General features: G+C 39.5%; 1 protein-coding gene across 1 annotated transcript in view; it reads left to right on the top strand.

Moving 5' to 3' along the window:
• Positions 1–8,880: 8,880 nt before the first annotated feature.
• Positions 8,881–18,662, top strand: part of PHKA1 (phosphorylase kinase, alpha 1 (muscle)) — a gene marked incomplete at its 5' end in the record, with an annotated part of 145,270 nt that continues 135,488 nt past the window's right edge. Inside the window, 4 exons of the mRNA XM_005871675.2 lie at positions 8,881–8,943; positions 10,223–10,345; positions 14,588–14,683; positions 15,584–15,691. Of these exons, the coding sequence (XP_005871737.1) occupies positions 8,881–8,943; positions 10,223–10,345; positions 14,588–14,683; positions 15,584–15,691 (390 nt within the window). The remainder of the gene's footprint in view (positions 8,944–10,222; positions 10,346–14,587; positions 14,684–15,583; positions 15,692–18,662) is intronic.

The following is an 18,662-nucleotide window of genomic DNA, read 5'->3' as shown; positions in this document are numbered from 1 at the left end:
CCCATGATCTCTCTTCTCCAGGTGTTTGGTTATGTAGTTCTCTCTCTGCTGCGTTGATTTAAAGGCACAAAATACAACACAACAAGGCACAAAGCACAAGGCACTGAACACAAATGTATTCACGATACTAATAACCCCAAATAAAGGTGACCTCCAGATCAGAGAGAATTAGGGGATAAGGAAGAAAGAAGAGGAAAAGAAAAAAGAGGAAAAAAAGAAGTGCAAAAATGAAATTGTTAAAAGGACCAAAAAAAGTAAGAGAGAAAAGAAAGAGAATGAAATAGAAGAGGGGAAGAAACTATATGTGGAGAAAACTCCAATAGAACAGCCACTAATCCCAACAAATTCCAGCAACATAATGCAAACTACAAACAATGGTTGATATCAAGTGAGGCAAGGGAAAACAGGAGCAAAAAAAAAAAAAATGGAAAAGAAAAAAAAAACAAAAAGAAACAAACAGAAAAATAGAAAGAAAAAGCAAAAAAATCTCACAAACAAGCATAAAAAAAAACCCAATATACTGAACAATCAAGTAAACAACACCCAAATGACAGAGAGAAAAAAAGGTTGGATAGTGAAGAAAGAGAAGAGAGAGGTGTATATGGATTTAGAGCAGGGGATTGGAAATTAGATATATAAGTAGGGTGAAATTTTAACAGGGGGTAAAAAGAAGGAATAGGGAAAATCTAAAGCAGGAATAGGGTAAGAGAAACAGGACAACAAAAGGGGAAAAGTGAGGAGGAGAGTTTTGGTGTAAAGGTAAAGTTGAGGTAGAGTAAAATGATGCTAAAGGAAAGATGAAAATAGAATTTAGAACACTAATCCCAAAATAAGATAAACAGAAAATATAATGACACTTTTTAAAAAAGTAAAATGGTAGTAGTAATAATACTGGTTAAAAATAAAAATGTAGTAATTAAAAAGGTAAAATCAGGTGATGAAAAAAGAAAAAAAATTAGTTTCTTAAGTAAAAGGTGAAAAAAAATAAAAAATAAATAAAAATGTGCAGTAGTGAAGGTCCTTCAGTTTCTCTACTCTTCTGTTTGTCACACCTTAGTCCTGTCAGGTATTCAGGTGAGTGTTGAATTTCTCTGCAATACACTGTTCCTCCGTGTTGTAAAACACAGTCCTGATTTTAAAGCAGGCCGTATTTGTTTCCCAGACTGCCTTTATTTGTGTTTACAGAAGAGTCAGTTTGTGGTTCAGCCTCTGGGTGGCAGTGTTTCTGGATTGACCTCCGAGGCTATAAGTCCTCTCTAGCCAGTAGTTTGGGAGAGCTGTTTCTGCCACAGAGCTGTTTCTTTGATTCTTATTCCCAGCTCTGATTCCCAGTTTCCACAAATACAACTTTTCCCTGCAGTCTCTGCGAGTGACCCCAATTGGGCAATCCTATGTATTGGGTTTAATAATCAAACGCAAAGATTTAAGGGGAAGAGAGAGAGAAAAAAAAGGCCTGAGGAGGTGCGCGAGCTCTCGCAACCCTCCACTGTTCAGCTCTGTGCGCTGTCTCTTCTGCATGTCCTCTCTCCCCTGGCACTAAGCAGCCGGCACACTGGCAAAATCCGAGGCTGCCTTTTTGCACCCAGTCCACCTATGGGCTTATTTTTAGCGTTCCCTTCTGGTGGCAGCCCTGTGAGACCCCTTCAGCACTCGCGGATCACGCTGGCCCCAATGGCCGCGTACCTCGTGGAGCCCAGACTACCCCTGCGCAGGTTCCTGTCTCCAACCTGAATTGCAAACCGTACCCTTATCAAGGCGAAATCTGAGCAGGGCTCCTCTGAGTCCACGTATTCGCACTGCTTTAGATCCAGTGTTTCTGGGTCAGTAGCCAATTCCTGGATGCCGTGGTTGCAGGGTCTCTGGATGTATACGCTTCCAAAAACACCCACTCAAAATGGCGCGGACTCCGCGGCTGAGCCAGCCATTCCAGGAGAGTTTCCAGCTGCAGTCTCCAGCAGTCCCCTTTCTCCGGGAGTCCTCTGCCTTTCCCTGCTGCAAACTGTCTCCCAGCTGAATTTCCTCTGCCTATTCAGGCTAGATGTTACTCGGTTCAGCTGCTCGGTTCAGCTGCTCACCCTATCTGCTCCGGGACAAGGCACGGGACACGTCCGTCTATACTGCCGCTATTCCCCCCCGCCCTTTGTTTCTTGATGATACTGGCTGCAGGTTCATCAATCATGTTTATATTTTCAAAGAAACAGCTCTTTGTTTCATTGATCTTTTGTATTATTTTTTAAGTTTATATGTCATTTATTTCAGCTGTGATCTTTATTATTTCCTTCTATTTACTCTGGGTTTTTCCTTTTGTTCTTTGTCTAATTATTTAAGTTGTATGGTTAGATAGTTTATTACAAGTCTTTCTTGTGTTTTTGAGGTATGCCTGTAATGCTAGGAACTTCCCTATCATGACTGCTTTCACTGTGTCCCATAGATTTTAGGTTGTTGTGTGTTCATTTTCATTTGTTTCCAGAAAATTTTAATTTCTTCCTCCATATCTTTGGTAACCCATTCAGTTTTTAATAACATGCCCTTTAGCCTGCATGTGATTGAATGTGTTTGAGTGTTTTTATTGTAGTTGATTTCTATTCTCATGTCATTGTGATTTGAGAAGATGCTTCATATGTTTTCAAACTTGTTACACTTATAAAGACTTAGCTCGTGTCCTAACATGTCGTCTATCTTTGAGAATGACCCGTGTGCACTTGAGAATAATGTATATTCTGTAGCTTTGGGGTGAAATGTTCTGTAAATGTCAATTCCATCTGATCGAGTGTATTATTTAGGATCGCTGTTTCCTTATTCATTTTTTGTCTAGAAGATCTAGGCAGTAATGTCAGTGGGGTGTTAAAGTCCCCTAATGTGATTGTATTGCTGTCTATCTCTCCATTAAAATCTTCTAGAAGTTTTTTTTTTACATACATGGTTGCCTGTATTGGGTGCATATATGTTTACCAGGGTTATATCCTCTTATTGTATCAATCCCTTTAGTATTATGAAGTAGCCTTCATTGTCTTTTGTTATCGCCTTCATTTTGAAGTCTATTTTTTTCAGATATTATTGTTACTGCCCCAGCTTATTTTTCATTTCAATTTGCATAGACAAGTTTTTTCTATTCCTTCACTTTCATCCTGTTTGAGTATTTTGTTCTGAGGCATATCTCTTGCAGACAGCATATATATGGATCATGTTTTCTTATCCATTCAGCTACGCTCTGTCTTTTGATTGGAGCATTTAATCCTTTTCATTTAAGGTTATTATTGATAGGTACTTACTTGGTGCCATTCTTATTCTTTATGCCCGTGTTCTACTCTTTCTATTTCTTCTTCCCACAGCAGTCCCTTCAGCATTTCTTGCTGTGCTGATTTGGTGGTAATAAACTCTTTCAGCCTTTTAGTTTGTTTTGTTTTGTCTTGTCTTGTCTACAAAGCTCTTTATTTCACCTTCAATTGTAATGATAGCCTTGCTGGATAGAGTAGTCTTGGGTACAGTCCCTTGGTTTTTATTACTTTGTATACTTCATGCCACTCAATTCTGGCCTGAATGGTTTTTTATTGTGAAATCACCCTACAGTCCAATGGGACCTCACTTGGAGGTAACTTTCTCTCTCTCTCTCTTACAGCCTTTAAGATTCTTTCTTTGTCTTTAATGCTTGGTGTTTCAATTATAATGTGACTACGTGTGGGCATTTGGGGGTTTATCTAGATTGGGACTCTCTCTCTTTCCTGAACTTGAGTGACCTTTTCCTTCATCAGGTTAGGGAAATTTTCTGTCATTATTTCTTCAAACAGGTTCTGTATTCTTGGCTGAGATTCTTCTCCTTCCGGTTCAACTTATGATGCAAATGTTGTTATGTTTCATGTTGTCCCAAAGCTCCCTTATATTCTCCTCCTGCTTTTTATTTTTTTTGTCTAATTGATGCTCCAAATGGGTGTTTCTAATACCTTGTCTTCTAATTCATGATTTGGCTTCTCCACTTCTACTGTTGATTCCTTCCAAGGTATTTTTATTTCAGCCATGTCATTCTTCATTTCTGCTTGGTTCCTATTGATGTTTTCTACCATTTTTATTTTGCTGCTGTAGTTCTTATTAAATTCCATAGTGTTCCAATAAGATGGTTGTAGTTCTCACTGAGTTATTTGAGCACCCTTATTACCATTACTCTGAATGCTTTATCTGACAAAGTGCTTGCCTCCATTTCATTTAGTTTTTTGGGGCCATTTCTCCTTTTTCTTCATTTAGGGGTTGTTTCTTTGTCTCCCAATTTTTGTGTCCCTTTGTATTTATTTCTATATATTAGATCAAACTGCTGTGCCTCCCAGGCTTTGTGGGGTGGTTTTATAAAGTAGGTGTTTTGTGGGACACAGTGGTGCAGTCTCTTAGATCTTCTGAGCTGGGTGCTCTAGAAATGACTTTGAGTTATTTCGTTTCTCTTGCAGTTGGGTCTTGAATGTTGTTTTCCTCTGCATTGATGGAATATCCTCTCAGGTTGGCTGACTTTGTGGCTCACCTGTCACCACTGTTGTGGAGGTGCTAACAGAGCAAAACAAAAATATAACACAACAAAAGAAGAAACCAAACAAAAACATACAAAATACCCCTACAACAACACCTAAAGCCACCCCTTGAGAAGAGAAAATTAGGAGATAGAGAGTCTTAATGGTAGAAGAAAATAAAAAAAGAAAAACTATGAGAAGAAAAAACTACAAGAAGCAAAAAAAACAACCCCACAAACAACAAAAATAGGCAGGGAGGAGAAAAAGGAATATTAAGGGGCAGAGATGAAATAAAGAAAATAAGAATAAAGAATAGGGGAAGGAAATTATTTAAAATTAAAGAGGATGAAAAAAAATTGAAAAGGAAAATTTGGGGTCTAAAGCATATAGACCCAAAATAAGAAAAGGAAAAAAAGATGAGATAGCAGGAGAAAAAGAAAAAAAAATATTGAGTAGGAAAAGAGAAGACTAAAATAGGATGGATACAATAGAGACTAAAATAATAGACAAACAATAAAACAGATAAAGAATATAAATAAAAAACAAAGAAAGGGAAGAGAATGAAAAAAAATGAAGTGGCATTTGTCTCAGCAGTGTTTAGTGCCTCCTTGGAGCTCCTGTTGGACTCTGCTCTTCTGATGACTGTGGCTGACTATTCTGTCTGCCAATTTTGGACTTCCTGGGAGGTACTTATCTGCCAACCATCATCAGAATCTGTCCTCCTTTGACTTTCAACAAACCTACTTGAAGCTCTGAGAGATCCACAGTTTCTAGGTTTTTTTATCAATATTTTTGAACAATATTTTTTCTTGAACATTAATTTATCGGCACTTGTCTCCACAGCACTTGTCTGCATGTGGGAGCAGTCAATCTGCCCTGTAAAGCAGGTTTTTTAGCAGCATGGGGCTCAGTGCTTGGTCAGTAAGCTGCCCCACATTCTCAGCGTTCCACCTCTGCCCTCCTTTACCTGCCAGTCAGCTGTCAATATTAATCACTGAAAAGTCTGTTTCTGAAAGCACTTTATGCAGAATTGGGGGTCTAGAACTCTGGGTCTCCTTTGAGGGGATGGTGCTGTTCATATGTCAGGGAAAGTGGTGGGTGTTTTTCCCTGTCCCAGAGCTACTCCTCTGGGAGAGACCAGAATATTGCTCTGCCCTCATCATGACAGAAATCCTATATGTAGTCCAGTAGGCTCAGCTGCAAACCTGGAGTTTCTGTTAGCTCTCCTGTGTGGGGAAGCAACTATTAGGTTCATAGGAAATTTGGGTGGATATCCCCACCCCCAATCCAGTCACTGATCCTTCCAGGGTGTGGCAGGCAGTGCTCCTAAGGGTCTGGCAGGCTATATCGCCTAAGGTGGGGTTTTTTTTCTCTTCCTGAGCTATGGCTTCTGGGAGCAGCTAGCTCCTCTCAGGAAAAATGGCTATTTCTGTTTCGGGGTATGACCAAATGCAGTGCTCCTGGCTGCTGCTCTTCCATGTCTCCCCACAATGCTTCCAACCCCAGTTTTTCCTTAGGCACCTTGATTTCCTACCATCATCCCTCCACTAATTCTCAGGTGAGTAGCTGTAAATCAAGCATGTCAAAATCAAAGGCTAACACGGACCAAACAAACAAGGTTTAAGTTTATGTGGGCCGAAAAAAAAAAACAAAAGCTTCAATTTTCATAGAAATATAGGTTTATTCCAATACAAACATGCTGAATACAAAGGGCTGAAATAAATGAGTCATCGTTAACATAAGATAATAGAACATTTAAATAAAAATTAATATTTTTTTCTTGAACATTAACTTACCAGACACTAAATAACTGCACAAATTAATAAGCATAACGCAAATAAACCTATTTTTCTTATCTGAAAGCAAAATATTTCCTGTTGTGCACACCAAACAAGTCAGTCCAAGACTAATGACGTGGCCATTGGCTGCTAAAATATTTGCTGCTAGTATTAGTGGAGAGAAATGCTGTGCCTGAACACAAGGTGCGTAAGGGAAATGAATGCAACACAATTATAATAATCAGTCATTAGCGAATGTTGTAGTTTGTTATTAATAATTATGTATAATAAGATATTATAAAAATTAAGTTATGAAATTTTTATTAAAACATTTTTTACATAGCGTGTTCGTTATTAATAATTATGTATAACAGGATATTGTAAAAATTAAGTTACGAAATTTTTATTAAAATGTTTCTTACATTCCGTTATATTGGCTGGGCCACAAAAATATTTGTTGTGGGCTGCGAGTTTGTATGCTTGCTGTAAATGAAACTCCTGTGCTCTAGCTTTTTAAAAAAAGCCAAAAAAATGAGGTCAGCCAGTGTGGCTCAGTGATTGAGTGTCGACCTGTGAACCAGAAGGTCATGGTTCAATTCCTGCTCAGGGCATATCCCCAGGTTTTAGGCTCGATCCCCAGTGTTGGGTATGCAGGAGGCAGCCGATCAATGATTCTCTCTCATCAGTGATGATGCTCTCTCTCTCCCTCTCCCTTCCTCTCTGAAGTAAAATACACACACACACACACACACACACACACACACACACACACACACACACTAGAGGACCGGTGCATGAAATTCGTGCATGGGTGTGTGTGTGTGTGTCCCTCAGCCTAGCCTGCACCCTCTCCAATCTGGGACCCTTCGAGGGATGTCTGACTGCCTGTTTTGGCCTGATCCCAATGGGACATCCCTCTCACAATCCAGGACTGCTGGCTCCCAACCACTCACCTGCCTGCCTGTCTGATTGCCCCTAACTGCTTCTGCCTGCCAGCCTGAACACCCCGTAACCACTCCCCTGCCAGCCTGATCGATGCCTAACTACTCCCCAGCTGGCCCAATTGCCCTTAACTGCCCTCCCCTGCCAGCCTGATTGCCCCTAACTGCCCTCCCTTGCCAGCCTGGTTGCCCCCAACTTCCCTCCCCTGCAGGCCTGGGTCCCCCCCAACTGTCTTCCCCTGCAGGCCTGGGTTTCCCCCAACTGTCCTCCCCTGCAGGCCTGATTACCCACAACTGCCCTCCCCTGCTGGCCATCTTTGACCACATGGGGGAGGCCATCTTGTGTGTTGGAGTGATGGTCAATTTGCATATTACCTCTTTATTATATAGGATATATATATTTAAAAAACAAAAAAACACAAATGAAATGTGGAGGCTTTCTTTCCTACCAGATTTGGTCTATCTGCTACAGATTCCTTGAGGGCCAGCAGCCCTGCCGCCTTTCATAGACATGGGCCACTGGTCTCAGCTCTGGTTCTCTGGTCTGTGGAGCCCAGCCTGAGTTCTGGGCCTCAATCTTCTGAAGGAACAGACCCTCCGATAGCCCAGAGCTCACTCCTCCCACTCGGTCTGCTGCCCATGGAAGCTGGGTCACCTCTTATGACCTCACCCTTCCTACCAGCCTCCAGATGTTTTATGCCCTTCCTTGATATAAGTCTTCTCCTCAGTTGGACCTGAGTTGGCAATTTCTGATGAATGTTCCCCACTTTAGTTTTATTTCCTGTCTGGCTCTGGAAAGAGGTGCAAGAAAAGTCTGCCTATTCAGCCACCATTTTCTTTTCAAATAACCAGCTCTTAGTTTCACTGATCTTTTGTATTGTTATTTTAGTCTCTATGTCATTTATTTCCACTGTAATGTATATAATTTCCTTTCTTCTACTCACTTTGGAATTTGTTTGTTCCTTTTCTGTTTCCTTTAAGTGTGTAGTTAAATAACTTATTTGAAATTTTTCTTGTGTCTGGAGGTAGGCCTGTAATGCTGTGAATTTCCCTCTTACTACTGCTTTCACCATGTCCCATAGATTTTGGGTTGTTGTGTTCCCATTTTCATTTGTCTCAAGGTATCTTTTGATTTCTTCCTTGATCTCATTGTTAACCCATTCATTGTTTAGTAATATGTTATTTAGCCTCCATGTCTTCGTGTGTTTTTCACTCTTTTTGTGATTGATTACTTATTTAATACTGAGATGGTCAGAGAAGATGCTTGATATGATTTCAGTCTTCTAAAATTTGAGACTTGTTTTGTGGTCTCTCCTAGAAAATGTTCTATTTGTACTTGAAAAGAATATATATTTTGCTGCTTTGGGGTGAAATGCTATGAAGATATCAGTTAAATCCATGTGATCTAGTGTGTCATTTAAGGCCCCTGTTTTCTTGTTGATTTTCTGTCTGGAAGACCTATCCATTGATGTCAATCAGGTGTTAAAACCCACTACTATGACTCTATTACTCTTGGTCTCCCCCTTATGTTCATCTAGATTTGCTTTATATATTTAGATGCTCCTATGTTGGTTGCATAAATGTTTACAAGGATTATAGCAAAGGATGTATTTTCGATTAAGTATATGGCTGAACCAGTGTATATACTTCTGACCTTTTTTTTCCCTGCATTCCAAGGGTCGTTATGGCTGCTGTCGCTTTCTACGAGATGGATATAAAACTCCTAAAGAGGTAGGTTCCTTCTCTCAAAAATGATTCCAAGGCTATCTATAGCCTTATTCAGAGTAAACAGTTACTTCACTTGTGGTACTTAAAATAATCACTAAATAGGATAATAATAACTGATATTTGCTACTTTTGTTGGATTTAGTAGCTAACTTCTGTTTGTCACCCTTCCTGGATTAAATAAAATAGAGGAAGTATAGTCCTTTCACCTTTTGCATTTGGTTACTTTCACATTGTATGCTTAAATCAGTGAATGAAAGTTTAGGCAGAGTATTTGCATAGCCTCAAAGTATTTTTCCTCCCAAATATTTAATAATGTTATAGGAAAAAAATCTTTCCATCATTAGATCCCCCTTCCACCTTTTGCTGTTGGTTAGTTGTAAACAGTTTTTGATCTTGAAAAATTAATTTCCATTTGTTACAGTTGTCAAAATTCTTCTTGGAAATATCAATGGAAAAATTAAGTATTATCGAAGGGAATGAATGATCAATAAGAAGCATTTTCATTGGCAATGTAAACATCATTTAAGGCTTAGATTTGCTGGTCAAGAGTCATTATAATACATTTTTTTAAATCATTGAGCTCAAACTCTTCTGGTCTACTTCCTCTCTTTAACTTTATTCTTTAGCCTTATTGACTTCCTCCCCTACCAATCTACTAAAATTATGCTCTCAAACATCATCATAATCTTCTAAATGACCCATCCAACTGGCTTTCCACAATCCTTATTCTGCTTGACTTCTTTGTAGCACATCACTGTTACTTATCCCTGTTTTCTTGAAATTCTTTTCTTATTTTAATTTCCACAAAACTACATTGTCCTAATTCTTTTCCTCTTTCTCTCCTTCACTCACCAAGCTGAGAGTTTTACAAGATTCCATTCTTGGGCCATTCCTTAATTATATATAGTTATTACATCTACAATTGGTGCTTCATGTATCACTTATAATGGTGATTCCCAAACCCTCATCTCTTGCTGTCTGCTAAATATTTCTGTCCACATTTTCTCCTGCTACCTAAAACTTAAAAAATATAAAATCAAGCTCAAGTTTATTACAGATCAATCTCACTTCTTCATACGCCTGCCTATAATGTCATTATTATTCCTGTTCTAGTAGTTAGAAGTCACGTCACAAAGTACCTGCTAAGGCAGAGGGGTATGTACATGCTCTGCCTTCTCTGAAACTATCAATAGTGAAAGGCTATGTTATATACCCCTGATCTAAATATGTATATCTAATCTTGGAGTGATAAGACAGACTGTGTTTATTATGCTTTTACCAGGATCCCAATCGTCTATACTATGAACCAGCCGAGCTGAAGTTATTTGAAAATATAGAGTGTGAATGGCCATTGTTCTGGACATACTTTATCCTCGATGGGGTCTTCACTGGCAATGCTGAACAGGTAATGAACTGGGGAAAGAGCTTTTTAGCAAAATGTTCTAATTATGTCTTCCTCTTTCAGCTAATGGCTGTGCCAACCCTGTGCCTAAATGAAAATCTTCCTTAATAGGAAGGAGATAGCATTGTCTCCTAGAGGCTAATAGTTGAGGGCACTAAGTTAGGATTTGGAAGACCTGGATATTGCCATCTCTAATACTTCGCTTTTAACAAATATGCAAAGCAAAACAGCAAGCCCTCTCTACTTACCACAGTCATTAGAGGTACAGAAATTTACTTCCTGACTTTGTATGTCTTTTAAAAAATAAATCTTAGATATTATGCTCTCATGTTAGACCATCCAAAAAATAAAACCCCCAACAATCCACTCATCCCTGTCCTCACCCCCGAAAACATGCTCATCATTGCTTTTTTGGCTACATGAATATAGTAGTTTAGAAACCATCATAGAAAATCAGTGAGATTTGGAATTAGTTAAGTAAATGTAGTGTCAGGTATTCTACAAATTGGCTATGGTCTAAAATTGGACATAAATCCAATGCATTTGGAAGTCATTTGTACATTGCTACTTAAAATACAATTTTGTGTAATTTGAATGATTTGGCTAATATTAATATGTAATTGCCAATATGAGTCTAAATAATAGGGTTTCACTAAAGTTACAGGGGCCACAAAGTGCTATTTTACTCAAAATTTCAGTAATTTATAAAGTAAATATTTTTGAGCAAGCAAATAAGACAAGGTATAATAAAAATAATCTGCCTGTTTTGATCACCCTGATTTGATTCTAGCATTTTCTCAGTCCTTCTCAAATTCTGTGAAATTGTTTATAAAAAATTTTTCTTGCTCAAAAAGAGATTATTTATCAAATATGCCTACTAAGTATAAAGCACATTCAGATTATTTGAACTTGGGATGGGGGAGGAGTTGGAATACCTGGAATTTTTTTTTTTTGCTTCACTATTGGCCATTGAGTAATCCAAGTGTTGTCATTGACTTCTTCAGTTTCTCTGTGCATACAATGAAAATAGTTTTTCTCTATTAATTGAAGAAGAAGATATCACTAAACTTCTTTGAATTTCACAGATAAAGACTTGTTGTACATGCAAAGTAGAAAAAGTTAAGTTATAATGAGACATATATGTTTCTTTAAAATTACCTTGCTCGGCATATTTGAGAAATAAAAACTATAGGGCTTGTGGGAAAATAGGATTGGGGCACAACACTTAAAAAGTTGGTCAGAAATATATATAAAATGATAGGGCCCTAATAAAAACTCTATTATAGCTGTATGCAAGTTAAATGGTTAATAAATACAATAGATGTGATACTTGTACCTTGAAAAATACCTGAAATTTGCTTTTAGATATGTGCACTCACATTCCCACCAGCCCACCCTGGCTCCACTGCCCACTACCTTGTGTACCAGAGGAAGAGAGCAAAAGACAGCTATCAAAAGAAAATCAACCCAAGCCATTATGCTCAATTAATATTTGACTAAGGAAGCAAAGCATACAATGGAGTCAAGACAATCTCTTCACTAAATGGTGTTGGAAAAATTGGACAGATACATGCCCAAAAAAATGAAACTAGGCCACCAACTTACACCATACACAAAAATAAACTCAAAATAGATAAAGGACTTAAACGTAAGACATGAAACCATAGAAATATTAGAAGAAACCATAGGCAGCAAAATCTCAGACATCTTCATAGCAATATGTTTACTGATACATCTCCTAGGACAATGGAAACTAAGGAATAAATAAACAAATGGGACTATATCAAAATAAAAAGCCTCTGCACAGCAAAAGAAACCACCAACAAAATAACAAGAAAGCCCACATTATGGGAGAACATATTTGCCAATGATACATCCAATAAGGGGTTAATTTCCAAAATTTATAGGGAAATCATACAACTAAACAAAAGGAAGATAATCCAATTAAAAAATGGGCAAAGGTGTGCTCGTGTTCAAAGACTTGGAGAAAGAGCTGATGCACAAATTAATACAAAAGACAAGAAATATAAATTTGGAAATTATGGGGGAAGCCAGTTGTGATCTTGGTACAAGGGACCAAGTTCCACTGAGTCTTCATTCCCATCTGCTTTTATTTACTAGAATACACAAGTGTCTTTTAGGAATACAAACAGACATATCAAAGGTGATGTTTGGTAAACAGTAAGATTATCAGGTTGGGGGAGTTTGCTTTAGGCCAGTGGTTCTCAACCTGTGGGTCGCGCCCCTTTGGGGGTTGAATGACCCTTTCACAGAGGTCGCCTAAGACCGTCAGAAAACACATATATAATTACATATTGTTTTTGTGATTCATCACTATGCTTTAATTATGTTCAATTTGTAACAATGAAAATACATCCTGCATATCAGATATTTACATTACGATTCATAACAGTAGCAAAATTACAGTTATGAAGTAGCAACGAAAATAATTTTATGGTTGGGGGTCACCACAACATGAGGAACTGTATTAAAATGTCACGGCATTAGGAAGGTTGAGAACCACTGCTCTAGAATATAAATTGGGAAGGGTTGGGCTTTTCATCTTTTAAAAAAATTCTCACCACGTAAAACTGGCAGGTTCCAGATGGTCAGTTAATATTTGTTGAGTGAATGAATGATTCCTGGCATAAAGTGTAAGTCCTTAATATACATTGATTAAACTGAATTAAATTGAAATGGAAAATATGAGCACAGACCCATTGTAATATAGATGGGAGAAAGGACACATATGTTGCTATATGCAGAGTCCTCCTTAAATTACATGATTTCTTGGATAATATTGCAATGTTCATGTGATGTTATGTGTTAATATATATTATATTATTTATACATATATTGGTGAATAAAAATAGAAGCACTAAATATTTTAAAATTTTATTTAAATGAGTTCAAATCAAAACTTGAGAATCTACATTTACACACATTACAGTAAGGTAAGGGCACAGCAAAGTTAAAGTGAACGCAGGTTGTATAGATAGCTCAATTCCTATGACATAAAACTTAAATCCAAAGATGAAAATCTTGAAGCTCTCTACTGCAGTGTCATAGTCTGACCTCAGAGACTAGAAAACTTCAGTCACGTGTAATCTCAAATGTCTCAACCCTGAAACCTATCAGCGGATACCAAACACCTTCAAGGCACATTAAAGTTTTCTAGAAAAGGCGCCTTTAAAAAAAACTAAAACTATGCATATATGCATGACCCATGGACACAGACAATAGTGTGGTGAAGGCCTGGGGTGGGAGGTGGGGGCAGGCTGGAGAGGTCAATGGGGGGAAAGGGGGACTTATGTAATACTTTCAACAATAAATTTTTTTTAAAAAACCAGAATATAGAACAGAGAGGAAGACTAGAAATATGCTGAGAATAAAGAGGGGGAATTAGAGAAGGGAAGGCACAGAGCCATTCAGCTAGTGGCCATGAGAAAAGAGCACCTCAGAAGTGGTGGACGGGAGGTTATCTGAAATCCGACAGAAAGTTGTAACCCTACCTGCAAGTGGTTGGATATGGTTGATTGTCCTCCTGTATAATCTTTCATGGCTCATTTTAGCTATATGTGTTCTCAGTTGAAATGGTGCATGAGTGTATGTGAAATTCATGTTATGCTCAAATTTTTCCCTAATATATCAAACACATTGGAACAAATTTGTGTTTTCTAAACAGCTGTTATAGCAGAACTAACTATATAATTTTTCCACCATAAATTATAGGTTTGTTTTTTTATGTATTACTAATCTATAGCAAATTGTTAAGCAAAAACATATAAACTTGACCATAAAAGAAACTTAATTTGGCAGGCAAAATATAGTTTTAAAAGCCAGTACATGTAATGTGACGAACTTATCCTTAGGGTAATACATAGTGGATGAAAATAGGCCTGTGGAGGCAGGCTGACTTGGGCTCAAATCTGAGCTCAACCTTGTACTCTTGTGTGATCTTCCATAAGTTCATAACCTGCTAGAGCCTTAGTTTCCCTGTAAAAAGTCTGTAATTATGCGTACTTCCTAGGATGGTTATGAAAATCAAATGTGTTAAAGCATGCAAAACCCCTAATATAGTATCTTGCCTATAATAAGCATGTAGTAGATGCTACTTCCCCCTTTTCTTCCTTTTACTAGGTGAATATGTTCCTTTTAAACAGGACTTTCTTTGGCATCAGTCTTCCTCTAGATCCCCAAAGGGAACCCTCTATAATTTTTTTCTCCCTTTCTTTATACCTATAGGTTCAAGAATATAGAGAGGCTCTTGAAGAAGTCCTCATCAAGGGCAAAAATGGAGTCCCACTTCTGCCCGAGCTATACAGTGTTCCCCTTGACAAGGTGAGCTAGACAGTGCTGTAACATGGGGCTGGGAGAAGAGGAGGAGTACTTCAATAGGTCTTCCCTGTTTGCGTCAAATAATTGTTACTTTCTTCTGATTTTCTAAAATTTTGTCTTTCAGTATAGGACGATAAAACTATATTTTGTTCCCTTGAAAATAAGATTTTAAAGCACTCACAGTTATGACATTGTTGTACAGCAAGACAAGGGTAAGACCAAACTTAACAGTGGTAGTTTCAAGGGTGTATACTTACCCTCAAATTTACCAAGATGCATTAAATATGTATAACCTTTTTGTATGTCAACCATAACTCAATTAAAAAAAATAAATTGTTTAGCGGTTGATTTTTTTTAAAAAGACCAAACCTTAAGCTTGAAAATGATAGGGACATCAGTAGGCAGAACCAGAGTGATGTTCTCTGTGAACTTTCAGGATTTGATATTCTTTGCTCTGAGGCCAGTAATTTGGGATTGTTTGAGTAGATCAGTTTTTGAAAATGAAGTAGGTCTCCATTTTCCCAAAATCCCAGTCAGAAATATTGCTGTTCTTCTTCTCCATTGCGAAAGAGTATTAACCATGGGAGAGATACAGTCTTCAGTTCTAGTAGGTATGGGTGGAATAAGCTCCCAGCAACATCAACAGCATTACCTGAGAGCTTGTTAGAAATGCAGATTTCAACCCTTCCCCCACACCTACTAAGTCAGAATCTGCCTTTGTACACTATCCTCAGGCAATCTATATCCACCATACAGTTAGAGGAACACTGTTTGACTTTTCAGTGCATTGCATGTGTGACTGTTTCATAGGGTATGAATCACAATCCAGATTCAGCTTTTTTGCTGTTTAGTATTTAAAATCTTCTGTTATCCTTATTGTAGCCTTTTAATCTATTCTTTTAGGTTGATGAAGAATATCAAAACCCTCACACTGTGGACCGAGTCCCCATGGGAAAATTGCCTCATATGTGGGGTCAGTCTCTATACATTTTAGGAACCTTGATGGCAGAGGTAAGGAGAAACTTTAAGGCTCTTTTTCTGCTTTAATCATGATAGTAATCAGATTTGTAAATAGCTCATTAAATCTTTTGCTTTTTGTATTCTGCCTTAATTATATATTTTCCTCCAGGTCATTAGAGTGGAACTGTGACCAGTCCTTGACAAAAATCTTTTCCCCTGGCAACCTTGTCCCTCATGCCCCCAGGGCTTCCTACCTTGGCACTGTACCTACAGATGCTCTGGGAATAGGCCCTACCTAGATCTTTCCCTTTCAGAATGCCCCTGAGTGCCTTGCCTGGTGACTGACAAATGCAGTTGTGCTTATACAGCATGACTGATAATGGATTTAAGAGCTAAATTTTCTAAGCAACATAATGCTTCATTCTTTAATTGAATAAACTGATAAGAAAATTTTAGGTACAATGACAACTTGTTAGGAACATCATAGTTTTTATTTATTTGTTTTTGGAAAGGGGCTCTTTAAATGTTTCATATATTAAATTCTGTTGAGACAACGCTTAATGGGGCACTCGGGAATTTCTGTCAACTTATTTGTGATATTTTGAGCTGTCTCAACAGAATTTAATATATGTAATTATATAGGAAGGGTTATATTTTTCACAGTTTTTCAGATTTACTGACAAATATATTTCTACATTATAGGTTATTATGGTGAGCTATAACCTAGGCTCCTAGAGGATATAGGGTGGGACTAAGATATCCTTTCTGAACCATATTCTATGAACTACTTACATATGACTGTTGATTTTCTGCAGCTATTTTTGTTGTTTTGTTTTCCCCAATTCTATTGAGATATGATTGACATACATCACTATGAGTTTCAGGTCGATGGTTGTTGGCGCCAATTTAATACCAATAGGAATCCCCAATTTGGGGTATGGTGAAGAAGGAAACTTTACTTAGTGCAAACATCTCCTTTGTGATACAGCACAGCTGTGAGAATAGTATGGCTGTGGAACAGCTAAATGGTGTTACAGCTCAATTATGGAGTAGTACAGCTGTGAAACAGCAGGGCTGTGAGGAGGCCCGAGGGTGAGGGAGTCATGGGGCAAGGCCCCTCTCCCTTCAAAAAAACTCAGCTCTGCTCTGCCTGCTTTGCTCCTCTCCACACCAGTCTGCTTTGCTCTACTCTACTCTGCCCTGCTCTGCCTACTCTTCTCTGCTCTGATCCCCTGAGATGTCTTCAGTGTTTTATCTTTAGTGTTTCAGCTCCATCCAGGGAAACATGGTCTCAGTATTACTTGTAATGGAAAAGTGTACTCTCCTTGACAGAGGGGAGTGACTTACATAGAGAGAAGTCCCACTTATGGCCCCTAATTGGTCTGTCCTCATGCAAATGAGGATGCCAAATCCTCAGTTTGACTGGTCCAAAAAGCACTGTCAGAATGGAGCCACTCTGATTGGTCAGTGAAGATGCTGATGAGGATATAGTTGTGCAGCTCTTATTGGATGGGGAAAGCCTCAGTCCTATTGCTAGAAATATAGCTCCAGGAACTCTTTTCTAAGTGCTGCCTCAGATGCAGGAACACAGTGCAGACAGGCAGTTCAATGCAGGCTTTTCCCTGAAGTGTGAGAGGCCACTCTTTATAAACAGCTGCTAGGCTCTTCTTTTAAAGTTGAGCCCAGGTAGCCACCAGGAGCCCTACTTGATAGGTATATTCTTTCTCAGGGTTCACAAGCATAAAGGTTTGATTATCTGTCATTGACATTATCTATCTATCTATATAAAGAGCCAGGGTCTATAATGTCCACAAAGACCAAGGCTCGATGGAACACCAGAAGTCAGTGCTGGGTTGCTGTGGTGACCCAGCACTGACTGCAGCCGGTGCCGGTGCAGCAATCCAGCACTAACTGCCGAAGGTGCTGTGGATGTGGCCTGGAGAGAGGCCTGCAGAGAGAGAAGCAGGGTCTGATCTCCAGCCTCCATGGCAGCTGTTTATCAGCCATTGCCTCTCTCTTTCTCGCCTGCCTTCGCCAGCAGCTGCGCCTCTGTTTCTCTCTGGGCTTCCACACAGGGGCTGCTGATCAGCCCCACCTCTTTGATCAGGCCCAGAGATAGGCCCGGAGACGCTGACTGGCATAGAAACCGACCAATCAGAATCTAATCTGGGTGAAGTGTGAAGGCAGAACCTAAGGTGAGGGTTGAGGAGGGGGTTTAAGGGCAACAGCTGTTTGGTATAAGGTGTAAGAAAGGGTTCAATTTTTTCATGACCGGTTTGGCAGTATAGTGCATATGGCTGGCTATCAGTCCAGTAAAAGCCTAGGTGGCATCACACCCTTACGTGATGCCTTCATGCGACGTTGTCACAAGATGGCCACCACAAGATGGCCTCCACAAGATGGCCTCCACAAGATGTCTGCCACAAGATGACTGCTACACGATGGCCGCTCACACAGCAGTGGCGGGGCCAGGTGGCTGCTCCACGTGTTGAGGACTAGAGTTCCCATGGCTCTGCGTGGTGCAGAGGAGGCCGGTCCCAGCAGAGGAGGTGGGTCATGGCAGGGGAGAGCAGTTGGGGGCAATCGGGCCAGCAGGGGAGAGCAGTTGGGGGCGATCAAGCCAGCAAGGAAGGGCAGTTGGGGGCGATCAGGCTGGCAGGGGAGGGCAGTTGGGGGCAATCAGACAGGCAGGCAGAGGCAGTTAGGGGCAATCAGGCAGGCAGGCAGGTGAGCGGTTAGAAGCCAGCAGTCCCAGATTGCAATCGGGCCTAAATCGGCAGCTGGACATCCCCCAAGGGGTGTCCGATTGGAGAGGGTGCAGGCTGGGCTGAGGGAACCACCACCCCCCCATGTACGAATTTCGGGCCACTAGTCTACACTAATAAAAGAGAAACATGCAAGTTGGTGTCACTCCGCTACCCTTCCCATTGCCTAATCAAGGCAATATGCAAATTAACTGCCAGCCAAGATGGCGGCCGGCAGCCAGGCAGCTTGAAGTGAACATGAGGCTTGCTTGCTTCAG

This window comes from Myotis brandtii, unplaced genomic scaffold, assembly GCF_000412655.1.
Source record: "Myotis brandtii unplaced genomic scaffold, ASM41265v1 scaffold3518, whole genome shotgun sequence".
Taxonomy (NCBI): Eukaryota; Metazoa; Chordata; class Mammalia; order Chiroptera; family Vespertilionidae; genus Myotis; species Myotis brandtii.
The sequence above is the reverse complement of the archived record's forward strand: the minus strand, read 5'-3'. Positions and strand labels throughout refer to the sequence as shown.